The sequence below is a fragment of the Macaca nemestrina genome, chromosome 8, assembly GCF_043159975.1.
Source record: "Macaca nemestrina isolate mMacNem1 chromosome 8, mMacNem.hap1, whole genome shotgun sequence".
Lineage (NCBI taxonomy): Eukaryota > Metazoa > Chordata > Mammalia > Primates > Cercopithecidae > Macaca > Macaca nemestrina.
Genome location: NC_092132.1, coordinates 73,517,631 through 73,534,434, shown reverse-complemented (window position 1 = coordinate 73,534,434; position 16,804 = coordinate 73,517,631). Strand labels below are relative to the sequence as shown.

At 43.2% G+C, this 16,804-nt stretch overlaps 1 protein-coding gene and 1 long non-coding RNA gene across 2 annotated transcripts; one reads left to right on the top strand and one right to left on the bottom strand.

Moving 5' to 3' along the window:
- The first annotated feature begins 362 nt into the window (after nucleotides 1–362).
- LOC139355827 (uncharacterized) lies at nucleotides 363–13,369 on the top strand. Its single transcript, XR_011606951.1, has 3 exons — nucleotides 363–442; nucleotides 10,329–10,480; nucleotides 13,218–13,369. It is a non-coding gene; the product is annotated as an uncharacterized lncRNA (long non-coding RNA).
- Nucleotides 13,370–13,435: 66 nt separating this feature from the next.
- LOC105483594 (musculin) lies at nucleotides 13,436–16,355 on the bottom strand. Its single transcript, XM_011744516.2, has 2 exons — nucleotides 15,508–16,355; nucleotides 13,436–14,617 (listed from the first exon to the last, which is right to left on the bottom strand). Exons 1-2 carry the CDS (start codon nucleotides 16,039–16,041, stop codon nucleotides 14,531–14,533), a joined length of 621 nt encoding a protein of 206 aa, XP_011742818.1. The 5' UTR covers nucleotides 16,042–16,355; the 3' UTR covers nucleotides 13,436–14,530.
- Between the last annotated feature and the right edge of the window lie 449 nt (nucleotides 16,356–16,804).

Here is a 16,804-nt window from a genome sequence, read left to right as displayed (position 1 = left end):
GGGAGGCCGAGGCAGGCAAATCACTTGAGTCTAGGAGTTTGAGACCAGCCTGAGCAATATAGTGAGACCCCTGTCTCTACAAAAAATAAAAATAAACAACTAGCCAGTGTGGTGGCTCATGCCTGTTGTCCCAGCTACTCAGGAGACTGAGGTGGGAGGATCGCTGGAGCTCAGGAAGTCAAGGATGCAGTGAGCCATGACAGTGCCACTGTACTCCAGCCTGGGTAACACAGGCTTAAAAAAAAGAAAAAAAAAAAAAAAAAAAAAAAAAAAAATCCGCGGCCTGAGGGTTTGCTGCAACTTACACATTCACCACGAGATGGCGCGCTAATGACGTCTTTTTATTACTGGGCCAGGCTGCGTGGCGCTCTTTTTCCTATTGAATCCTGTGGAAAGTGCTGGAGCTGCCGAGAGGTCCCCAAACAGCAGAAACAATGAGCGCGTAAGTACTTAATATAGTGGGGAAATGCCCACTGACATATATTTACCGCCCTTGAATTTGGGTTTCAAAGGACTCCTTTTCTTGAACTTGGTGACGTCATGAAATTCACCTAACATAAAAATTAGTTCTTAAATACAGCTGATTTCAGTGGTTGGCTTTTCCCAGCGAAGCCGATGCTGCCCTGTTGGGCGCAGAGGAGCCATCCTGGAGTAGCCTGGCTGCAGGGAGCTCCTTAAGGAGCCATATCCAGGCCTTTGGCACTGAGTTTTCTTTGCCTCCACTTGCCTTCTTGTATCTGCAACAAACCTTTTTAAAGTATTCACTCTTGCTTTTCCCAGTTTTCGGTAGTCAGCTACCTTGCTGTAGTAAAGGATGACACTGTGGAATGCTAAAAAAAAAAAAAAAAAAAAAAAAAAATGTCATTTTAAAGTAGACAATTTACTGGCATTTAGCATATTCCCAATGTCACGAAATCACCATTTCTGTAAGTTTCAAAATATTGTCATCCTTCCAAACTATAACCCCTTAGCCATTAAACAGTTTCTCTCTATGTTCCCTCCTTGAACTGGCAACAACTAATCTGCTTTTTGTCCCAAAGGATTGATCTATTCTGAATATTTTATATAAATGGAATCATACAATGTGTAACGTTGTGTGTCTACCTTCTTTCACTTAGCATAATATTTTCAAGGTTCATCCATGTTGTAGCACAAGTCAGTGTTTCATTCCTTTTTATGGTGAGAGCTTCCAGTGCGATGTTGAATAGTCATGGTGAAAACAGGTATCCTTGTCTTGTTCCTGATCGTTTGGGGAAAGCTTTCGGTCTTTCATATTGAGTTTGATGTCAGCATAAAGGCCTCTTATGGTGCTGGGGAAGTTCCCTTCTTCTCCTGGTTTTCTGAGTGTTTTGTTTTTTGTTTTATTTTTTAATCACTAAAGGGTGTTGGATTTTGTTAAATACTTTTCCATGTCAGTGGAGATGATTGTGTGAGTTTTCCCCTTCATTCTATAATGTGTATTACATTGACTGATTTTCTCATGCCACACCATCCTTGCATTTTGGGGCATATAGTACTTTTGATAACTTTTCTTTAAAAATGGAGATGTGCCTAAATTATTGCATGAATATAGATGAGGTAGAATTAATTCTGCAGGTTAAGGCAGAGGGAGCGGGAAGGGTTTAGGGGACAAAGACAAAGAGAAGTCAGCCAGTAAAAGACACAGACCAGAAATAACCTTAAATGACAAAGGGATTTTTTTAAAAAGCCAAACTTTCAAGCAGGGTCTTTCTCTAATCCAAGACAGATGAGAAGCCAGTTTCCAAAAATCCAGTTTCATTTTCCTTATCTTTAAAATGATTAGATTATTTTGATTTTGATTGTCATTGCTATAATTATAGTTTCTTATCCTGTTTATATCGTAAAACTTTCCTACCTATTACATAGTTTGGGGCCATACTTTTACATTGTTGCACAACAGTCCCAAGTTAGGTAATTACAGTAACCAGATAGTCTTCCTTTTTTATTATCTTTAGAATGCCATGATAAACTAAAGTAGATTACTTACTAGATACCTTCCAGCTCTAAAGTTTTGTGGCTTTATGATTCTACGAAATCTGTATCACAGATTCTTCCCTAACTGCACAAATTCTAAATCACAAATCCCAGATGGTTAGAAAACCTGTCTCTGGCAATTTCATTAAATCTACTGTACTTCTTATATGTTTCGATTCATCCATGTTTTCTCTTTTTCTGTCTTTGGTGAAGATGGAAAAAAGTGGATCAGCTGTTGTTGGTAGAAAATTGTTTGTTCCTGTAACTCACTTAAGCAAGTATCTATTAAGCTCAAACAAAAATGATCAGCTATTCTAGGCAGACTGGGGCTTCTCCTCGGTCATGGTATTTCTTGGCTCCCCTACCTCAGTTTCTCCCAGGAGCAGTTCTTTGCTTATCTTCAAATTGGCCACTCCCTGCCTCCACTGCTGGGCTCTCCAGGAGTACGTAATTTTGTGAGCTAAAAATCCTAAGTGATGATAGATCTATTTTCTTTTTAGTTCAGCACATATAAATTGGGTGTTTTTCAAATCATCTTCATTATAAAATAAAAAGGAAAGCAAACCCAAAAAGAAACAGATATGTTTATAGACAAGTGCCACTCCCTGGGTTGCGTTGGCGGGCACCACCAAGGCAACAGATAGCCTTGACTCCTTTCTGCACTTTCATCCCATGTCAAGCTCTCAGAAGGATCTGTAGCTCTATGGCTCATCTGTTGTTCTGAGTTAACTCCTAAAGTTCAGTTAGCCTGGTTGGTGGGTACCATCTTCCCACCAGCTTCCTTTCACCCTGACAGACATCTCTTGGGGAGGCACAGGGACTGGTTTTGGGTTCAGATTCTCAGCTAGAGAGAAATAGGTTTAAACTCTGATTCCACCAATTATTCCCTGTGTGGCCCTTGGAAGGTTATTGAAGCTTTGCGAGCCTGTTTTTCCACTCATAAATCAAGACTATCACAGGCCTATTCATGGGTCTGATTGATGGCACTTAGCATGTTTACGGTATGAATTTGTCTCTTCCAATTTTAAAGCTTTACATTTTAAAGTACTTTACTGGACTCGGTCAATACTCTTCTTTTTCTGTCCGAGGGATCCCTAGCACCATCAGATTATGTACAGCAGAAATAGTAGTGTCAAATGGTAGTGACTAAGTAGACATACTTTCCTGGTTGTCTGTGATGACTACATAACTCGGGTGGCTCCAGGGTACCAACTTTCCCAAATCTAATCACCCTCGTTTTAACAAGTGAGAAGGAATTTAAACTAAAGAGTAGCAATAACTGTTTTCTATCAAGAGAATTTTGTTAAATATTTATTGATCATCTGCTTTGTACCAGACAAATGAAGGTTGTAATTTCATAAGACACAAAATGAAAAATGATGATTCTTGCTCTGAAGATGTTTAGAATCCAATGAAGGAAAAAAGGCTTGCTCACATGGGATCAAGGCAGGGACCCTGTTTCTAAGCTTTGTGTCTCTGAGCTGCATAAACCTCTTCTCTCTTTAAGCCTTTAGTTATGATTTTACCCCCCCGAAAGAATGTAAATCCCCAGAGTAAGACCAAATTTGATGAGGATGTTTTTGGGCCAATGGATGGTAGAGTTCCCAAATGAATGGTAAAGTTTCTCAATTCTGTACTGTTCCAAACTTGCCCTTTTTAAATTTTAGTGATAAATCATGACTCACGATGACTTTGCTATTCACTGTCTGGCCTGAATTAGAAACCTTGTAGTCATTGTGGCTTTTACCCTGGCTTTCATCACACACATCCAGTCTATAACCCAGTTAATTTGATTCTAGCAGTCGAAAGTCTCTTGGTTCCATCCCTGGTATTCCCACCACCATCGTCTCAGCCTAGGCCTCAGTTTCTTTTGCCTGGACTGTCCAATTTGTGATCTGTTTAATCTATTCTGCACTTTGCCAGCCAAAGTAGCTTTCTATAAGTTTGTGCTCAGGTGAATCACATGTCGGGATATGGTACAGGTCTAAACGTGTGAGTCTAGAAGCAACAACAGTATATTTTGAGAAGTCCTGGAGAAAGGTGAAAATTGTCACAGGGAGATGTCCTAACCTAAAGAGGGAAAAATCACTAGATTCTTGAAATGATAGCTCAAATTTCAGCATCTCCTAGGTTGTCAGGAGTTTGAAGAAAACCAGTAGTTGTTTATACATTATAGTTTTTGCTGAAGGTTCTTTTGTTTGGATCTGATGTTTTTCCACTATAATTGCTGATGTTTTTCCACTATAATTTTTACTCTGGAACAAACAACATTCAATCTTAGAATCTTTTTAAAAGGTCTTAACAAATCTTGTATTAGGATTTTTTAAACACAAATGAAAGTTTGTCTTGAGAATAGAATAGTTTTAAGTACCATCATTTTTGTGCTTATTTGGTTTCTATATAACGTGAAGAAATTGTTTTCTACCTTTGTAAAATTAAATACTTATCGGAGAAATGAAGAGTCCATGGCAAAGTTTATCATCAACAGTGAAATCACGTGGAGATATTACAGATCTTCTGCAGAACAAGTCAAAAGGTACCTGAATGGCTTGAGTTTCATCTTTGCCATTGAAAGTAGTGGCAAAAACCTCAGTTACTTTTGTACCAAACTCATAAAACATTTAAATGTAGGTTGACTTTGTTCATTTTCTCAGGCTTTCAGCCTCCCCATATTGTGATGTACTAGCAATACAGGGAGACACAATCAGTGCTGTTCAGAAGACCCATAGTAAGTAGGGCATTCACTTACAACTGTAGTGCAGTTAAGGCCCCATCCAGCCCAGACACCTCATTTTAGGTGAGAAATTGTAGTTGGAAGAGGGAGAGACTGCCCAAGGCCACCCAACAAGTCAGACTCTGAGAACGCCCCACTTGCAACCCCACACGGGCTCCGGGGCACTTGGCCAGTGTGCATGGAAAACAGCTGCAGAGAAATAGCTGTCATGGTGCCAAATTCTTATCTGCTGGTGTCCTTCAGATTGGGTGGGCTGGATGCCAAGGAGAAACTCAGAGTCTGTGAATTCTAATCCTGGACCTGCTAGTAAACAGTTCTGGTCATAGGGTCTTAAATTTCCCTCCCTTTGTCACAGGCTGTTGTTAGTCTAGCAACCGGGGGATAATTCCCTGAAGTGACTGAGCAGAGCTTCTGGGATCCACCCCAGGAGAGCTGAAAAGCAGAGCAGCATCCTGAGAGTACATCTGAGCCGGTGCCTATTGTTGGCGCTGCTTTAACCCTGATATGTTATCGTGGCCATACCCATCAATCTACACACTTTTCTATCCAGCTCTCCTGCCGATGCAAATGTACTTTACTCTCTATTCCCTCACTCCCAGCATGAGCCGGATGTGTTGCTTGTCATGCAAATCAATACCTTGAAATTTTCTAAATTCTGAAGAGGCCAACCTTTTCAGAGGAGAACTGAAACAGAATGAGTTAAAGGCTCATGTCTTTCAGCTTTAAGGGAAAATGAAAGACTCTGAATGGTCAGGGATAGGCCTCTCAGCACCTGCTTAAAGTTTGTCAAGAGAACGTGGAGATCATCTCAGTGTGATGATAATGGTGACAACAATACTAATAGACTAGCATTTGCTAAGCACTTACTATGTGCCAGGCACCATACTAAGTATTTTACTTCCAATATTGCATTTAATCTTCCCAACAATACTGTCAGGTAGCTTCTATTATATCATCATTCTACAAATGAGAATACTGAAGTTCGGGGATTTGAAGTCACTTGTTAGAGTCCATGCTCTTAACCACCATCCTAGATGATAATCCCTGTCACTGGTTAATGATGGCAACCTGCTATCATTTATATTCTTCTGGTATGCCCTTCTACTGCCTTGCCTTGCTTCCTCCAATAGTCACCTCCCTCGTCAACTCTCTGGGAAGACCACCATGACAGCCTGGGACTGGGGTTTGTGCCTATCCTCTCACAGCGCTACCTTCTGTCATAGCCCTGGGCACATTGCACTTCAATTGTTGGGCCGTTTGTCCTTTTCCTCCTTTACAGCTCTTCGAGAAGAGGCAACTCTCTGATTCATTCTGGTCTATCCAGCACTATCCTGGGTAATAGCAGATAATCAAAAAATGTTTCCTGTATAAATGGCTGACGTGAAAAATTTACTTGACAGTATGTCTTTTTTTTTTTTTTAATCTATTGCTGAGTATCAAAGAACTCCAAATTGTAGTTGCTTAAAATAGCAACTATATTTTCATTTTTCATGACTCTTTAGGTCAGGAATTAGGACAGGACCTAGCGGGAATGGTGCATCTCTGCTTTCTGTCCTTGTAAGACTTCTTCTCACTCCACTAGGAAGATTTCATAGCTTGCCGGAAAGGCACCCCTGGGGTCCTGGGGTCCTAAGATTGCATGTCTGGGATCTGAGTCTCCACTGTCAGCTGTGCTCTTTGGTTCTCTCAGCTGTGGTCTTAGGACATCTCTCTCTCAGGTGGTTTCTCCATTTGGTGCCTTCAGGGCCTTGGTTGGACTTCTCATATGGAAGCTTAAGGATCCCAATAAGTAAATGAGGAAGCTGCTAGCCCTTACTGCTTAAGCCAGTGCTGGCAGAGTCACTTCTGCCTCCTTTCTATTGGTTAAAGCAAGTAACTGGGCCACCCCTACACAGGGCATGGAGACTGGGAGTTCTGGTTCACTGGGGATCATGCTTGTGACAAGGCACCCCATAGTTTAATAGAGCCAACTTCATCCCTCTCCAAGTCTCCAAAGAAATGTTAGTCAAAGGAAGACTGATCCCGAGAAGGTGGATAGCTTAGCCTATTTCATCAATTTGAGGGAAAACCTATAATGAAAATACATAAATGTTAGAGATACCCAGAGAGTCTGTGCATGTAAACAGCTGGTAATACAGTGCCTTTTCAGAAACATCTACAATGCTCGACTCAGGAGCATAGCATTTAGCCTATGCTAGCAGCACACCTCTGGTAATTTCCATCACTCACAGCCCTGTCCTCTTTTTATATTTTGTTTACCCACCTTGTCCTCTCAGGCTCCTAAGCCCTTTGTTTCCACATTTTAGAGCATTGCTATTTGTGGTATAGGTGCTCCTTAGTTGGATTTTGTATGAGGAGTCTGCGTTAATTTGTTTGCATTGCTATAAAGAAATACCCAAGACTGGGTAACTTTTAAAGAAAAGAGGTTTATTTTGGCTCACAGTTCTGCAAGCTTTGCGGGAAAAGTGGTACCGGCATCTGCTTCTGACGAGGGTGTACAATCATGGTAAAAGTCAAAGGAGGAGCAGGCATATTACATGGCTAGAGAGGGAGCAAGAGGGAGGCGGTGGTAGGCTCCTTTAAACAACCAGCTCCTGTGTGTACTAAGTGAGAACTCACTTATCACCAAGGGGATGGTGATAAGCCACTCATGAGGGATATGCCCCCATGATCCAATACCTCCTGCCAGGCCCCACCTTCAACATTGGGGATCACATTTCAATGTGAGATTTGGAGGGGACAAAGATCCAAACCATATCAGTGTCCTTGTCACTTTTCCACAAGGGACTCTTCTTTCTCCCTCCCTAGCTCTTGGAACAGTTTCTTTAAAGATTATTTGAATCCCTTGGCCTTCATGACCTGGACTTTTTTAATTTTATGGTATCCTTTCTTTACATTAGAAGAAGCTTGCTTCAAAAATATTTGAGGATTCCCTCGGGTTTTTTATTGTTGTTTGTTTTTGTTTCTTTTGTACTTAAATTGCATTTAGTCATTTTAGTGGCTTACCTTAGAGAAATTAATCTACATTATCATGAGCAAATATATTTGTCAGCCATTTGGCAAACCTACAGATAAAATCGTCTATATTGAGTATCAGTGAAAATGATTCCCAAGTTTCTTGAAATAAATTTCTTTATTAGGATGATATAATGTTATGATTCTAACATAGATCTCAGAGAATAATAATATATGTGCAAAATAAATGGGATTTTAGAGTTCTGGGTTTTGGGCATCACTTTTCCTTTCATCTGAATTCCAGGTCCAGCCCTAAGGTTACAAAGACTCAAAATTCAAGGGCCTAAATAGGAGAGAGGAGAGATGGGTACTAGGAATAAAGAGTAGCAGGTGGTAAAGAAAGCCTTCTGAGTGCAGATTTCAGGAAACCAGCTCAGGCATTGGCCCTACTGATTTGCCTGGCTAGACTACAGAGGTGTTTATGGAGAAAGCCCAGCCCAGCTAAGTCATTACCTAACCTCTCTAGCCAATCTTTCTGATGAAATATTTACTCCCATATCCAACCTACACTTGATCTATGGGCTTCTGTCCTACTGAGATTGCTGCAAAATCAAGAAAACACTACTAATTCTTATCAATGAAATGAGACTTAAGAATTATTTAGGCCAGTGGTTCTCAAACTTTTTTCATCTCTGGTCTCTTTATACTTTTGAAAGTTATTAAAAACCCTTAAAAGCTTTTGCTTATGTAGCTGGCTTGTATCTGTTGATATTTACTGGATCAGAAATCAAAACCAGTGAGACTCAGTCTCTTAAATAATTAATTAAAATAAAAAGAAATCAAAACAAATAAAAATATTTATTTATTTATTAATTTTAAAATAAGCTAATTACATGTGAGTGTAAATAACATTTTAAATGAAAAATAACTATGTTTCTAAAACATTTTGATGGAAAGGGTGGCATAATTTGGTATTTTTGCAAATAAATCTCTTTAATGTCTCACTTATTAGAAGACAGCTGTATTCTCATATCTGCTTTCTGCTTCAATCGGTTGTGATGTTATTTTGGTTGAAACTCCAGCCTCACAAAGACATGTAATTATAAGGAGAAATAAGTGAGGCATGTAATTGTATTTTAAATATGTATGTAAAATGTTGTATGTATGTAAGTATGTATGTAAACATATTTTAATGGATATTGCAAGTAAATGTGAACATTCTTTGATATGACACCAAAACTCCACAAGTGTAGTTTCTGAAATGTTGGCTGTAACATTTCATGAAATTGAAAATTAGATAAACAAACTTGTGGTACTCTGTAACATCAAAATCCATCAGTGTGGCTTATTTCACTAAACATAATTTCCTTCATTTCTATCCATGTTGTTGCAAATGACAGAATTTCATTCTTTTTTATGGCTGAATAATATTCCATTGTGTATATATACCACTTTTTTGAATCCAATATTCTCACCAATATGTGGGAGTTAAAAAATGTGAGCTCACAGATATGGAGAGTAGAATATTAGTTACCAGAGGCTGGGAAGGGTAGTGAGGAGGGAGGGTAAAGAGGGCATGGTTAATGCAAATAACAATACAGTTAGATAAGGAGTAAGATCTAGTGTTCAGTTGCACAATAGGGTGACTATAGTTAAAAATAATTTTTTGTGTATTTCAAAATAACTAAAACGATGGAACTGCAATGTTCCTAACACAAAGAAACAATAAAACTTTGAGGTGACGAATACCCTAATCACCCTGACTTGATCATTACACATTGTATGCTTGTATCAAAATATCACATGTAGCCCATAAGTCATACAGCTATTATGTATCCATAATAATTGAAGATAAAAAAATCAAAACAAATTCATTGGTTTATCTTGTACCCTGAAATGAGTTTAAAAATCTCATGCATAATTTTTGATGCTGAATGTTATAGGAAGAAGCTTAATGAAAATTTCTCCTTAGTAACAAGAAAGAGGTCAATATACAAAAGTAGCATAAAAGAGCAAGGTGATAAAATGGCAAAAGGGACTGATGGGATAAATTTTCAGAGGATCGAGGACATAAACTGTTATAAGCAAAAGAGAAAGGAAATCTTGCTTTTTAAAAAAAAAAATTCTCATCTATGGAGCATTTCTCAAGTGCTTAATGAGATGATTTCATGTCATCCATTCTTAAAGTATTGTGTGAGGTTGAGTGAATGATTCCTGCCTTACAGAAGAGGTAAGGTGCATGATGCAGCACCAGGAAATGTGGGACTGGAACCTGCTACATCTGACCCAGCCATTTGTGAATATTTTTCTCAATGAGTTTTTACAAATTCCGAAAGTAATATACAAACTCTTTCAACAAACAAATAAAAGTAAAAGATAAAAGCTTCTTGCTCTTCCTCCCCTCCTGTTCCACTGCTCAAAGTTACTAATAGTCCATAGAGACATCATATTTTCACCAAATGAAAGCCCCAGCTTTTATTTGCTCCATGATCCCCTTTACTATAAGCAATAAAGAATCTCAAGGCTGATCCAGAACTATCTTGGTGATAGCAGAACCAACAAGAGAGAAGGCTGCTAAATGCTACCTGAGTTTACATGACTACTTGTGGATTTCTGACTGTGGCTACTTTCTGGACCTTCTTAGATCCCTGGGTTTGAAGGATTTCTCTGGATCAACTTTCACTCTTGTGGGAGAAGGAAGAAAAATAACACAAAACGTGAACAGTGAACACAACAGTGAAAGGGATGAATGGAGAGTGGCGAGTGCACTGATGCAAACACCCTGGGTGCCCACAAGTGAGTATCCAGAGTTCACACCGAAAGGAGATATGGCCAGGTGATCAGTTACGAAGGGAGCCAATCTGGTACCTCCTAGTGGACTTTCCCACAAGTCAGAAGCTTGGTGGTGAGAAGTGAATTATCGATTTACCTTGTTTCTCATTTCCAAATGTGACTCTGAGTTACCATTTTAATTTTTAATATTTTTCAGAAGTATCAACCAAATTATCTACCAAATTCCTATTAACATAGAATGTGTTCATTTAGTTATTTGTGTGTGTGTGTTTATAGACAAGAGATGTTTCCTTATTTATTTATTTTTTTAAACTTCTAGGCATTTATTATCAGGGAAAAATCTGTGACTGTAAAAGTCTTTTGTAAATTTTAAGAGTCATTGTTGCTATCTGTTGAAGGAGCTGCCAGACTAAAGTGAAATTATAAGTTGAAGCCCAGTGCAAAAGAATATGCACAGCATCAATTCAACTCCACAACCAAGAGAAACGCCTGAATGTTTCAAAATTACAGTGCTGAAAGCGTTTCTTTTCAGATATTCATCTTAGGAAGAGTCTGTGGAAGGGGATTTTTGTTCTCTTCGGTTGAGTCAGCATCACTAATAATAATGCTTTGGTCCCTCAAAAAGCCCCCTGAAGAGTATTATTCCATTTACTCATTTTGTTTGTTGTTTAGCACATTGTACACTGTATTTCTTAGACTTCTTTCCTCTCATCTTTTCTCTCAAGTATGTGTAACCCTAAGCACATACTTCATTTTTTTCTCTTAAGCTCCCCTCCCACCCCACTTCCTGCCCACTTCTCCAGCCCCAACTCCCATTTCGCAAACTCAGAGCTCTAAAGGAAAATGATGAGAGAGAGATTTGGTGATGCCTGTCTACCACTTAAAACACACTCTAGTCATGGTACATAAAGAAAAGACTGGTTTAAGATGTTTAAGGCCCCTCCCAACAGCAACACATGCACAGAAGCTTGCATAATTTACATGGACTCACTGGGACTTACTAGAAAGTGGCCTCTTTCTTTTTCTTCTTCTTTTCTTAAATAACATAATTCCTGGCATTGGACTTTTTACATATACTGTGGAGCAGAACATTCTTAAGAAAGTTTTTTTTTTCTTTATCTATTATGGGACTATAAAGTGGCCATTAAAATGAATTTCCAGAGTGCAGTGCAGCGCTCCCTGTACATGTGAGTCAGTGCAAAGCACCACCTTAATTGGGCGTTAGAGACAGAAAATCTGTGAGTTTACTCCTGAATTGGCCAGAAGGAATATAATTATAGAAACACATATTTTAAATATTATTCTTTCACTTGTGGAACTTTGCCCAAATGTTTCCTTTATTCAAATGCTTGTTCTTATTTGTATTCACTACAAATATAGCTATTCTGTCTGGTTTTCTGTATTTCTGTTTGTCCACTCTTGTGGGACATTTTTGTTTCACGGTTGTAATTCAGACATCTCAAAACAAGACCCAACCTTAATGACTGGACTCTGGGAATGTCACACCTGTTTAAGTATCCCCCTTTGTGGAAGTGGTTCCCTCTGCCTCTGGATTTCCTTTAGTGACCAGAATTTAGTGCACTGCTCATTGCATATTAAATGATTTGTTTGAATACATTATCATATTTATTCCTAAGGTAATATTCCAGATAGGCACTGTGATGACCCCCATTCTACAGAAGAGGAAACTGAGGCTCAGAGGTGTTCATAATGTAACTTGCACATGCTCACTAACCCCGTGGCAGAGCTTGATTTCAAGCTGGGTTCTTTAGACGCTCAGATTCTCTTTAACAAACATACACTGGGCTGCCTCTTTTCCTTGAAAAGAGCCCAATTTGCTGGATATTTTGGAAATGACCTTGACATCTGGCCTCCAGCAGACACTCTTCCTCAAGAAGCTGTCTACCCAGGACTCACGGCTGAAGTGCTTTTAACCATGGTAGGGTTTCCTGACACAGATTACTTGAGGTTCCCTTTTGTCAGAAAGCCCCTGATGCCAGACACCGGCTGATGTAGGACTGGATCCCCAGGGTGGGTTCCCTCCCAGGTTATGAATAAAAGCCCAAGACTATCTTGTCAGAAAGCAGTTCTTTAGCATTTTGGTTGGTTTAGCTCAAAACAGGAAGTCACTCTCCCCACCTCCCCCCCTTACCTCCTAACTAAAATCCAGCTGTATTTTTCTCTCTCAGGGTCAAGAAAACTGCCTTTCAATTGCACAAAATGGACAGACCCCCAAGTTGAGCAGTTGTTTGTGCAGTTTTATCCTTCACACTTTTCTAAATGTTCTACAAAGAGAACGTTGCTTTTAAAAGAACCAGCCATTTTAAAAATTGTATCATGGGGTTTCCAAGTTGTTACCTTCTACAAAAACTGCAGTGCAAATGGAAGAAAATAACACGGAGAATGAGTGTATGTTTAAAAAGCTATATAAACATTTGAAAAAAGAAAAGCACCGTTGAAATACAAATTGGTTTCTCACATTAGGGTTTTATTCTGCCAGTTACACTGGAGACCTGTGGGTGGGCCTTAGGGGTTTTTTTGAACTACTTGCAATTGTAAGGATTGGCGTGTGCTTTAAGCTGGAGTAGCTGCTGTGTGTGTTATGTGTGTGTGTGTGTGTGTGAGAGAGAGAGAGAGAGAGAAAGAGAGACGTACCCTATGTTAGCTTGAGGAGTGTATGCCTGTCAGGACAGCAGGGGCCTCAAGACTCTTAGGACTTTTATGAGGTCTCCACTTACAGCATCTAGGACGCCCGGTGCGAGAAGCAGCAGAATCACAGAGATTAATAAAGAATGACGTTTGGAAATGGAGTGATCCAAAAGTGATCGCCACCATTCCGCCCGCAATGACTCACCACCCTGACCAGAGGAGACCACCACCTTAAAAATTAACTTCTACAGCCAAACCATCTCAGTAAAGGGCAACAAAGACCACATCCTGACACCGCCAAGGGGCACACAGTTTCACAGCGCGTTTTATTATTCATAAAAAAATAAATTTATTTACATATGTTATTTCCTGTGGTAGTGCAGCCTCGGGGCAGGGGCGCGTTCCCTATCGCAGGATCACTTGCTATGGTTAGCCGCCCACCCCGCGCGCTCCTCCGCGCGGGGAAGAACCTGCACGGCGGGAGGCGGTGTTGGAGTTGGGGCGCCCGGAGCTTGGAGTGGGGAGGCCTGATGGAGAGAGTCTGGAGTCGGAGCTGGGAGTGCTGCAGGTAGGAGCAGGAGCGGGGCGGAAAGGGAAGTCCGAAGGCGATCCCAGCCAGGTTGGCGCAGTGGTGCTTGGGGAGGCTCCAGCCCAGAAGTAGGGAGGGTAGACAGACGCCTGATTAGAAAAAGCCGGGAGCTTGGGAAGGAGACCGGAATGAAGAAGTCACCCGGAAGGGAGGCCGAACGGCCCGGAGCTCGCCCGGCAAAATCCGCCTGCGGTGGTCTGGGAATTGTGTCTCCACCTAGCCCTGCGAGCAGCGGGCCTCCTCCCGCCCATTAGAAGGGCGCTGTGCTGGGATACGAACCTAGCCCAGAGAGGCTACTCGCCCTTCTTTGTCACTTAAAACTCTTTCCCGACGCGGATCTCACGTCTAGACTTCTGTCTTTAAAGCAGGTGTAGAGCGCGTTCTAACCGTTCCCTAACCATTGTGTCACCGCGAAAGGCCCGGGCTGTGTGGAATCGTGCCGCACGTGTGCGATGAATCTGGCTCGGCTGAGAACGGACCCCTGGGCTGTCTGGCGCGGGCTGGGGCAGCAGCCGAGAGTTAGTCTACAGAGCTAGGGCCCAAGGGTGGACCTGCGTCCGCGTTCTGGACACGAAAGGAGGCTCTTTCTGGAGAGGCAAAACGTGGTCGCCTAGATCCGCCGCAGCTGTAGCCGTGGGCGCTGAGCAGAGACAGCCATGCCCGCCACCTGTCGTGATCACAGTTCCAGGGAAAGGGGAAGGGTCAAGGAGAATCCAACGGAAACTTCTTCCCATCTCACGAGCTCTCCCTTCTCTCCGTGGCCCCCAAACACTCGTATTTAACGAATAATCCCATCAAGTGAATTCCAGTACGATTTAAGCGGTGGTTCCACATAGTCTGTTGGCTGCGGAAACTTCTTTGGTGTCAGAGTCCGGTCTTCCCGAGACCACGAATGGCCATGTCTGTAAAATCAAAAAGAACGTCAGATACTAGAGAGAAACGATTGTCTCAAACCGAAACCGCTCTCCCACGCGAACCCCAGATATTCCCGACTTGGAGTAGCTAAAATTTTATCAGCATTCTGGGAATTTGCATGTCCTTTCTCTGAACTAAGATTTTCATTTTACTGGAGGTTGATAATCCGAGACGTGCCATATCCGTTCACGCTTCCTCCTGGACTTTGCCCGCAGGAAAATTTGGTGAAACTCGTATGACTTTGAGATTCTGTAGTTTAGTTCCCTTCCCCTAACGCGCGCGCGCGCACACACACACACACACACACACACACACACACACACAAAATCCGTCATCCACTCCAAGCTCCAAGTAGGAACTGGGCTTGGACAGGATTTTTCCCAAGCCGGGAGAGCTGGCAGATCAGAGAGGGACTTTCCAGACAAATCCCATCTGGGGAAACGTTACTATCTTCCAGAAGCAATTTTTCTAAAAATGCAAATGCTCTTTTATAGAGCTCGGCTTTCCCTCCTTTAAGAAATGGCTTGCCGATTCAAACCTGCCAGACTCTTAGCTGGATAAAGTTGGGCAAGGGAGATTTGCTGTCAGTCTGCAACCAGGTGGCAGACTGAGTTGGAACCAAGATTTACCCTGGAAGTAGGATATTAGTCAATGGCTGTCACTGGGGTACAATGTTCAGAACGATGCAGACACACACGGATGGTTGATTCTTCTTCAGAGAAATGGCTGGCCACTCCCTTGATTTGGGAGAAATTAAACTGGCCTTCTCGTTCCCAGTCCCAGAACCTCCACCCCTTTCGAATTCTTCCCAACGGGCTGACCCTGCCCTGGGTATCTCCTGGCTGCTCGCCCGATTCCTTGCGCGCCGCGCCCCTACCAGGTTCACTGGGTGCACGTAGCCGTTCTCATAGCGGTCCTCCTGCAACAGCTGCCGCAGGTGAGCGATGTAACTGGAAGCCAGCCGGAGCGTGTCCAGCTTGGAGAGCTTAGTGTCGGGGGGCACCCAGGGCAGGCTGGTCTTGAGCCTGGAGAAGGCTTTGCTCAGCACGCGCATCCGGGCGCGCTCGCGGGCGTTGGCCGCGTTCCGCTGCGACTGCTTGCACTCTGCGGCTGAGCCCTTGGCCGGGAGGGGCTTTTTGCCACCACCGCCCGCGCTGCCACCTGCGCCGCCGCCCCCAGCCACACGGGGCCGCTTCCTCTTGCAGCCTCCCGCGCTGCCGGCTGCGCCCAGAGCGCAGCGCTCCTCCTCGCCGTCGGGGTCCTCCTCCTCCGCGGACGAGTTGTCACTGGGCGAGGCGTAGCTGCGCTCTACGCCGCGGAGGGGCGGCCTCTTGGAGGCGGGGACCGGGTACTCCCGCTGCAGCCCCCGAAGCTCCATCTCCTCCGGATCACTCACCGAGCCCGTGGACATCCTGTTGTCCCCCTCGCCCACACGCGTCCGCTTTCCTCCCCCCTGGCCAGTCTCGCTGTCTCCGCCTTCCGCTCCCTGGCGGAGGCGGAGGCCAGGGAACGCTCCGAGGAAGACTAAAAACCCAGGCCAGGAATCGCGGGGTGCGAAAGCGAGGTGGGCAGTGAGATCGAGCGCGCCCCTCCGCTGACCCCGGGGAGCGTGGACCACAAGTTGGCGGCCAAGTCCAGAAATCCGCGCGCACCGCGGTGAGCTGCGCCTTTTGACAAGACTATCTGTACTCCTTGGAACAAACCACCCCGGGCAAAGCAGAGGGGGTTGGAAAGGGGGGCAAGAGGTGGGGCAGGGGCGTGGAAGGGGTGGGGACCGGTTTTCTGCGTGCAGAGGAGCGGTTGGTGGAGGCGGGGGAAGGGGACGTCTCTGCAGAGCCGAGATTTAGGCACCGAAGCCCGACGGACCTTCAGCATGTCTGTGCGGGATAAGTGAGCTTTCGGGGAGTAAAGGGGCAGATCTTGTTCCTACCGACCGTGCTTCCACCCCCAGGTAATCTTAGCAGTGGCAAAGATTACCAAACACTTAGGGACGACAGGATCCCGACCTCTGCTTGCCTGCCAGTCTTTCCAGTAGAAATCAGTTTTCAAGTTAATCATTCATGATGTATGATTGTCTGCCCAAGCCTTGCTGGACAAGAGGAAGAGCGGAACAAGCAAACAACATCCAACAGTGCACAAGTTACCACCTCTCATTTTCCTCCTCCTTTTCTTAT

Bases quoted from the DNA above. Each gene is read 5' to 3' on its own strand.
- LOC105483594 (XM_011744516.2), bottom strand. From the start codon at position 16,041: ATGTCCACGGGCTCGGTGAGTGATCCGGAGGAGATGGAGCTTCGGGGG. The intron at 14,618-15,507 runs GTAGGGGCGCGG...TTGATTTTACAG, and splicing joins ACGTGCACCCAGTGAACCTG to ACATGGCCATTCGTGGTCTC.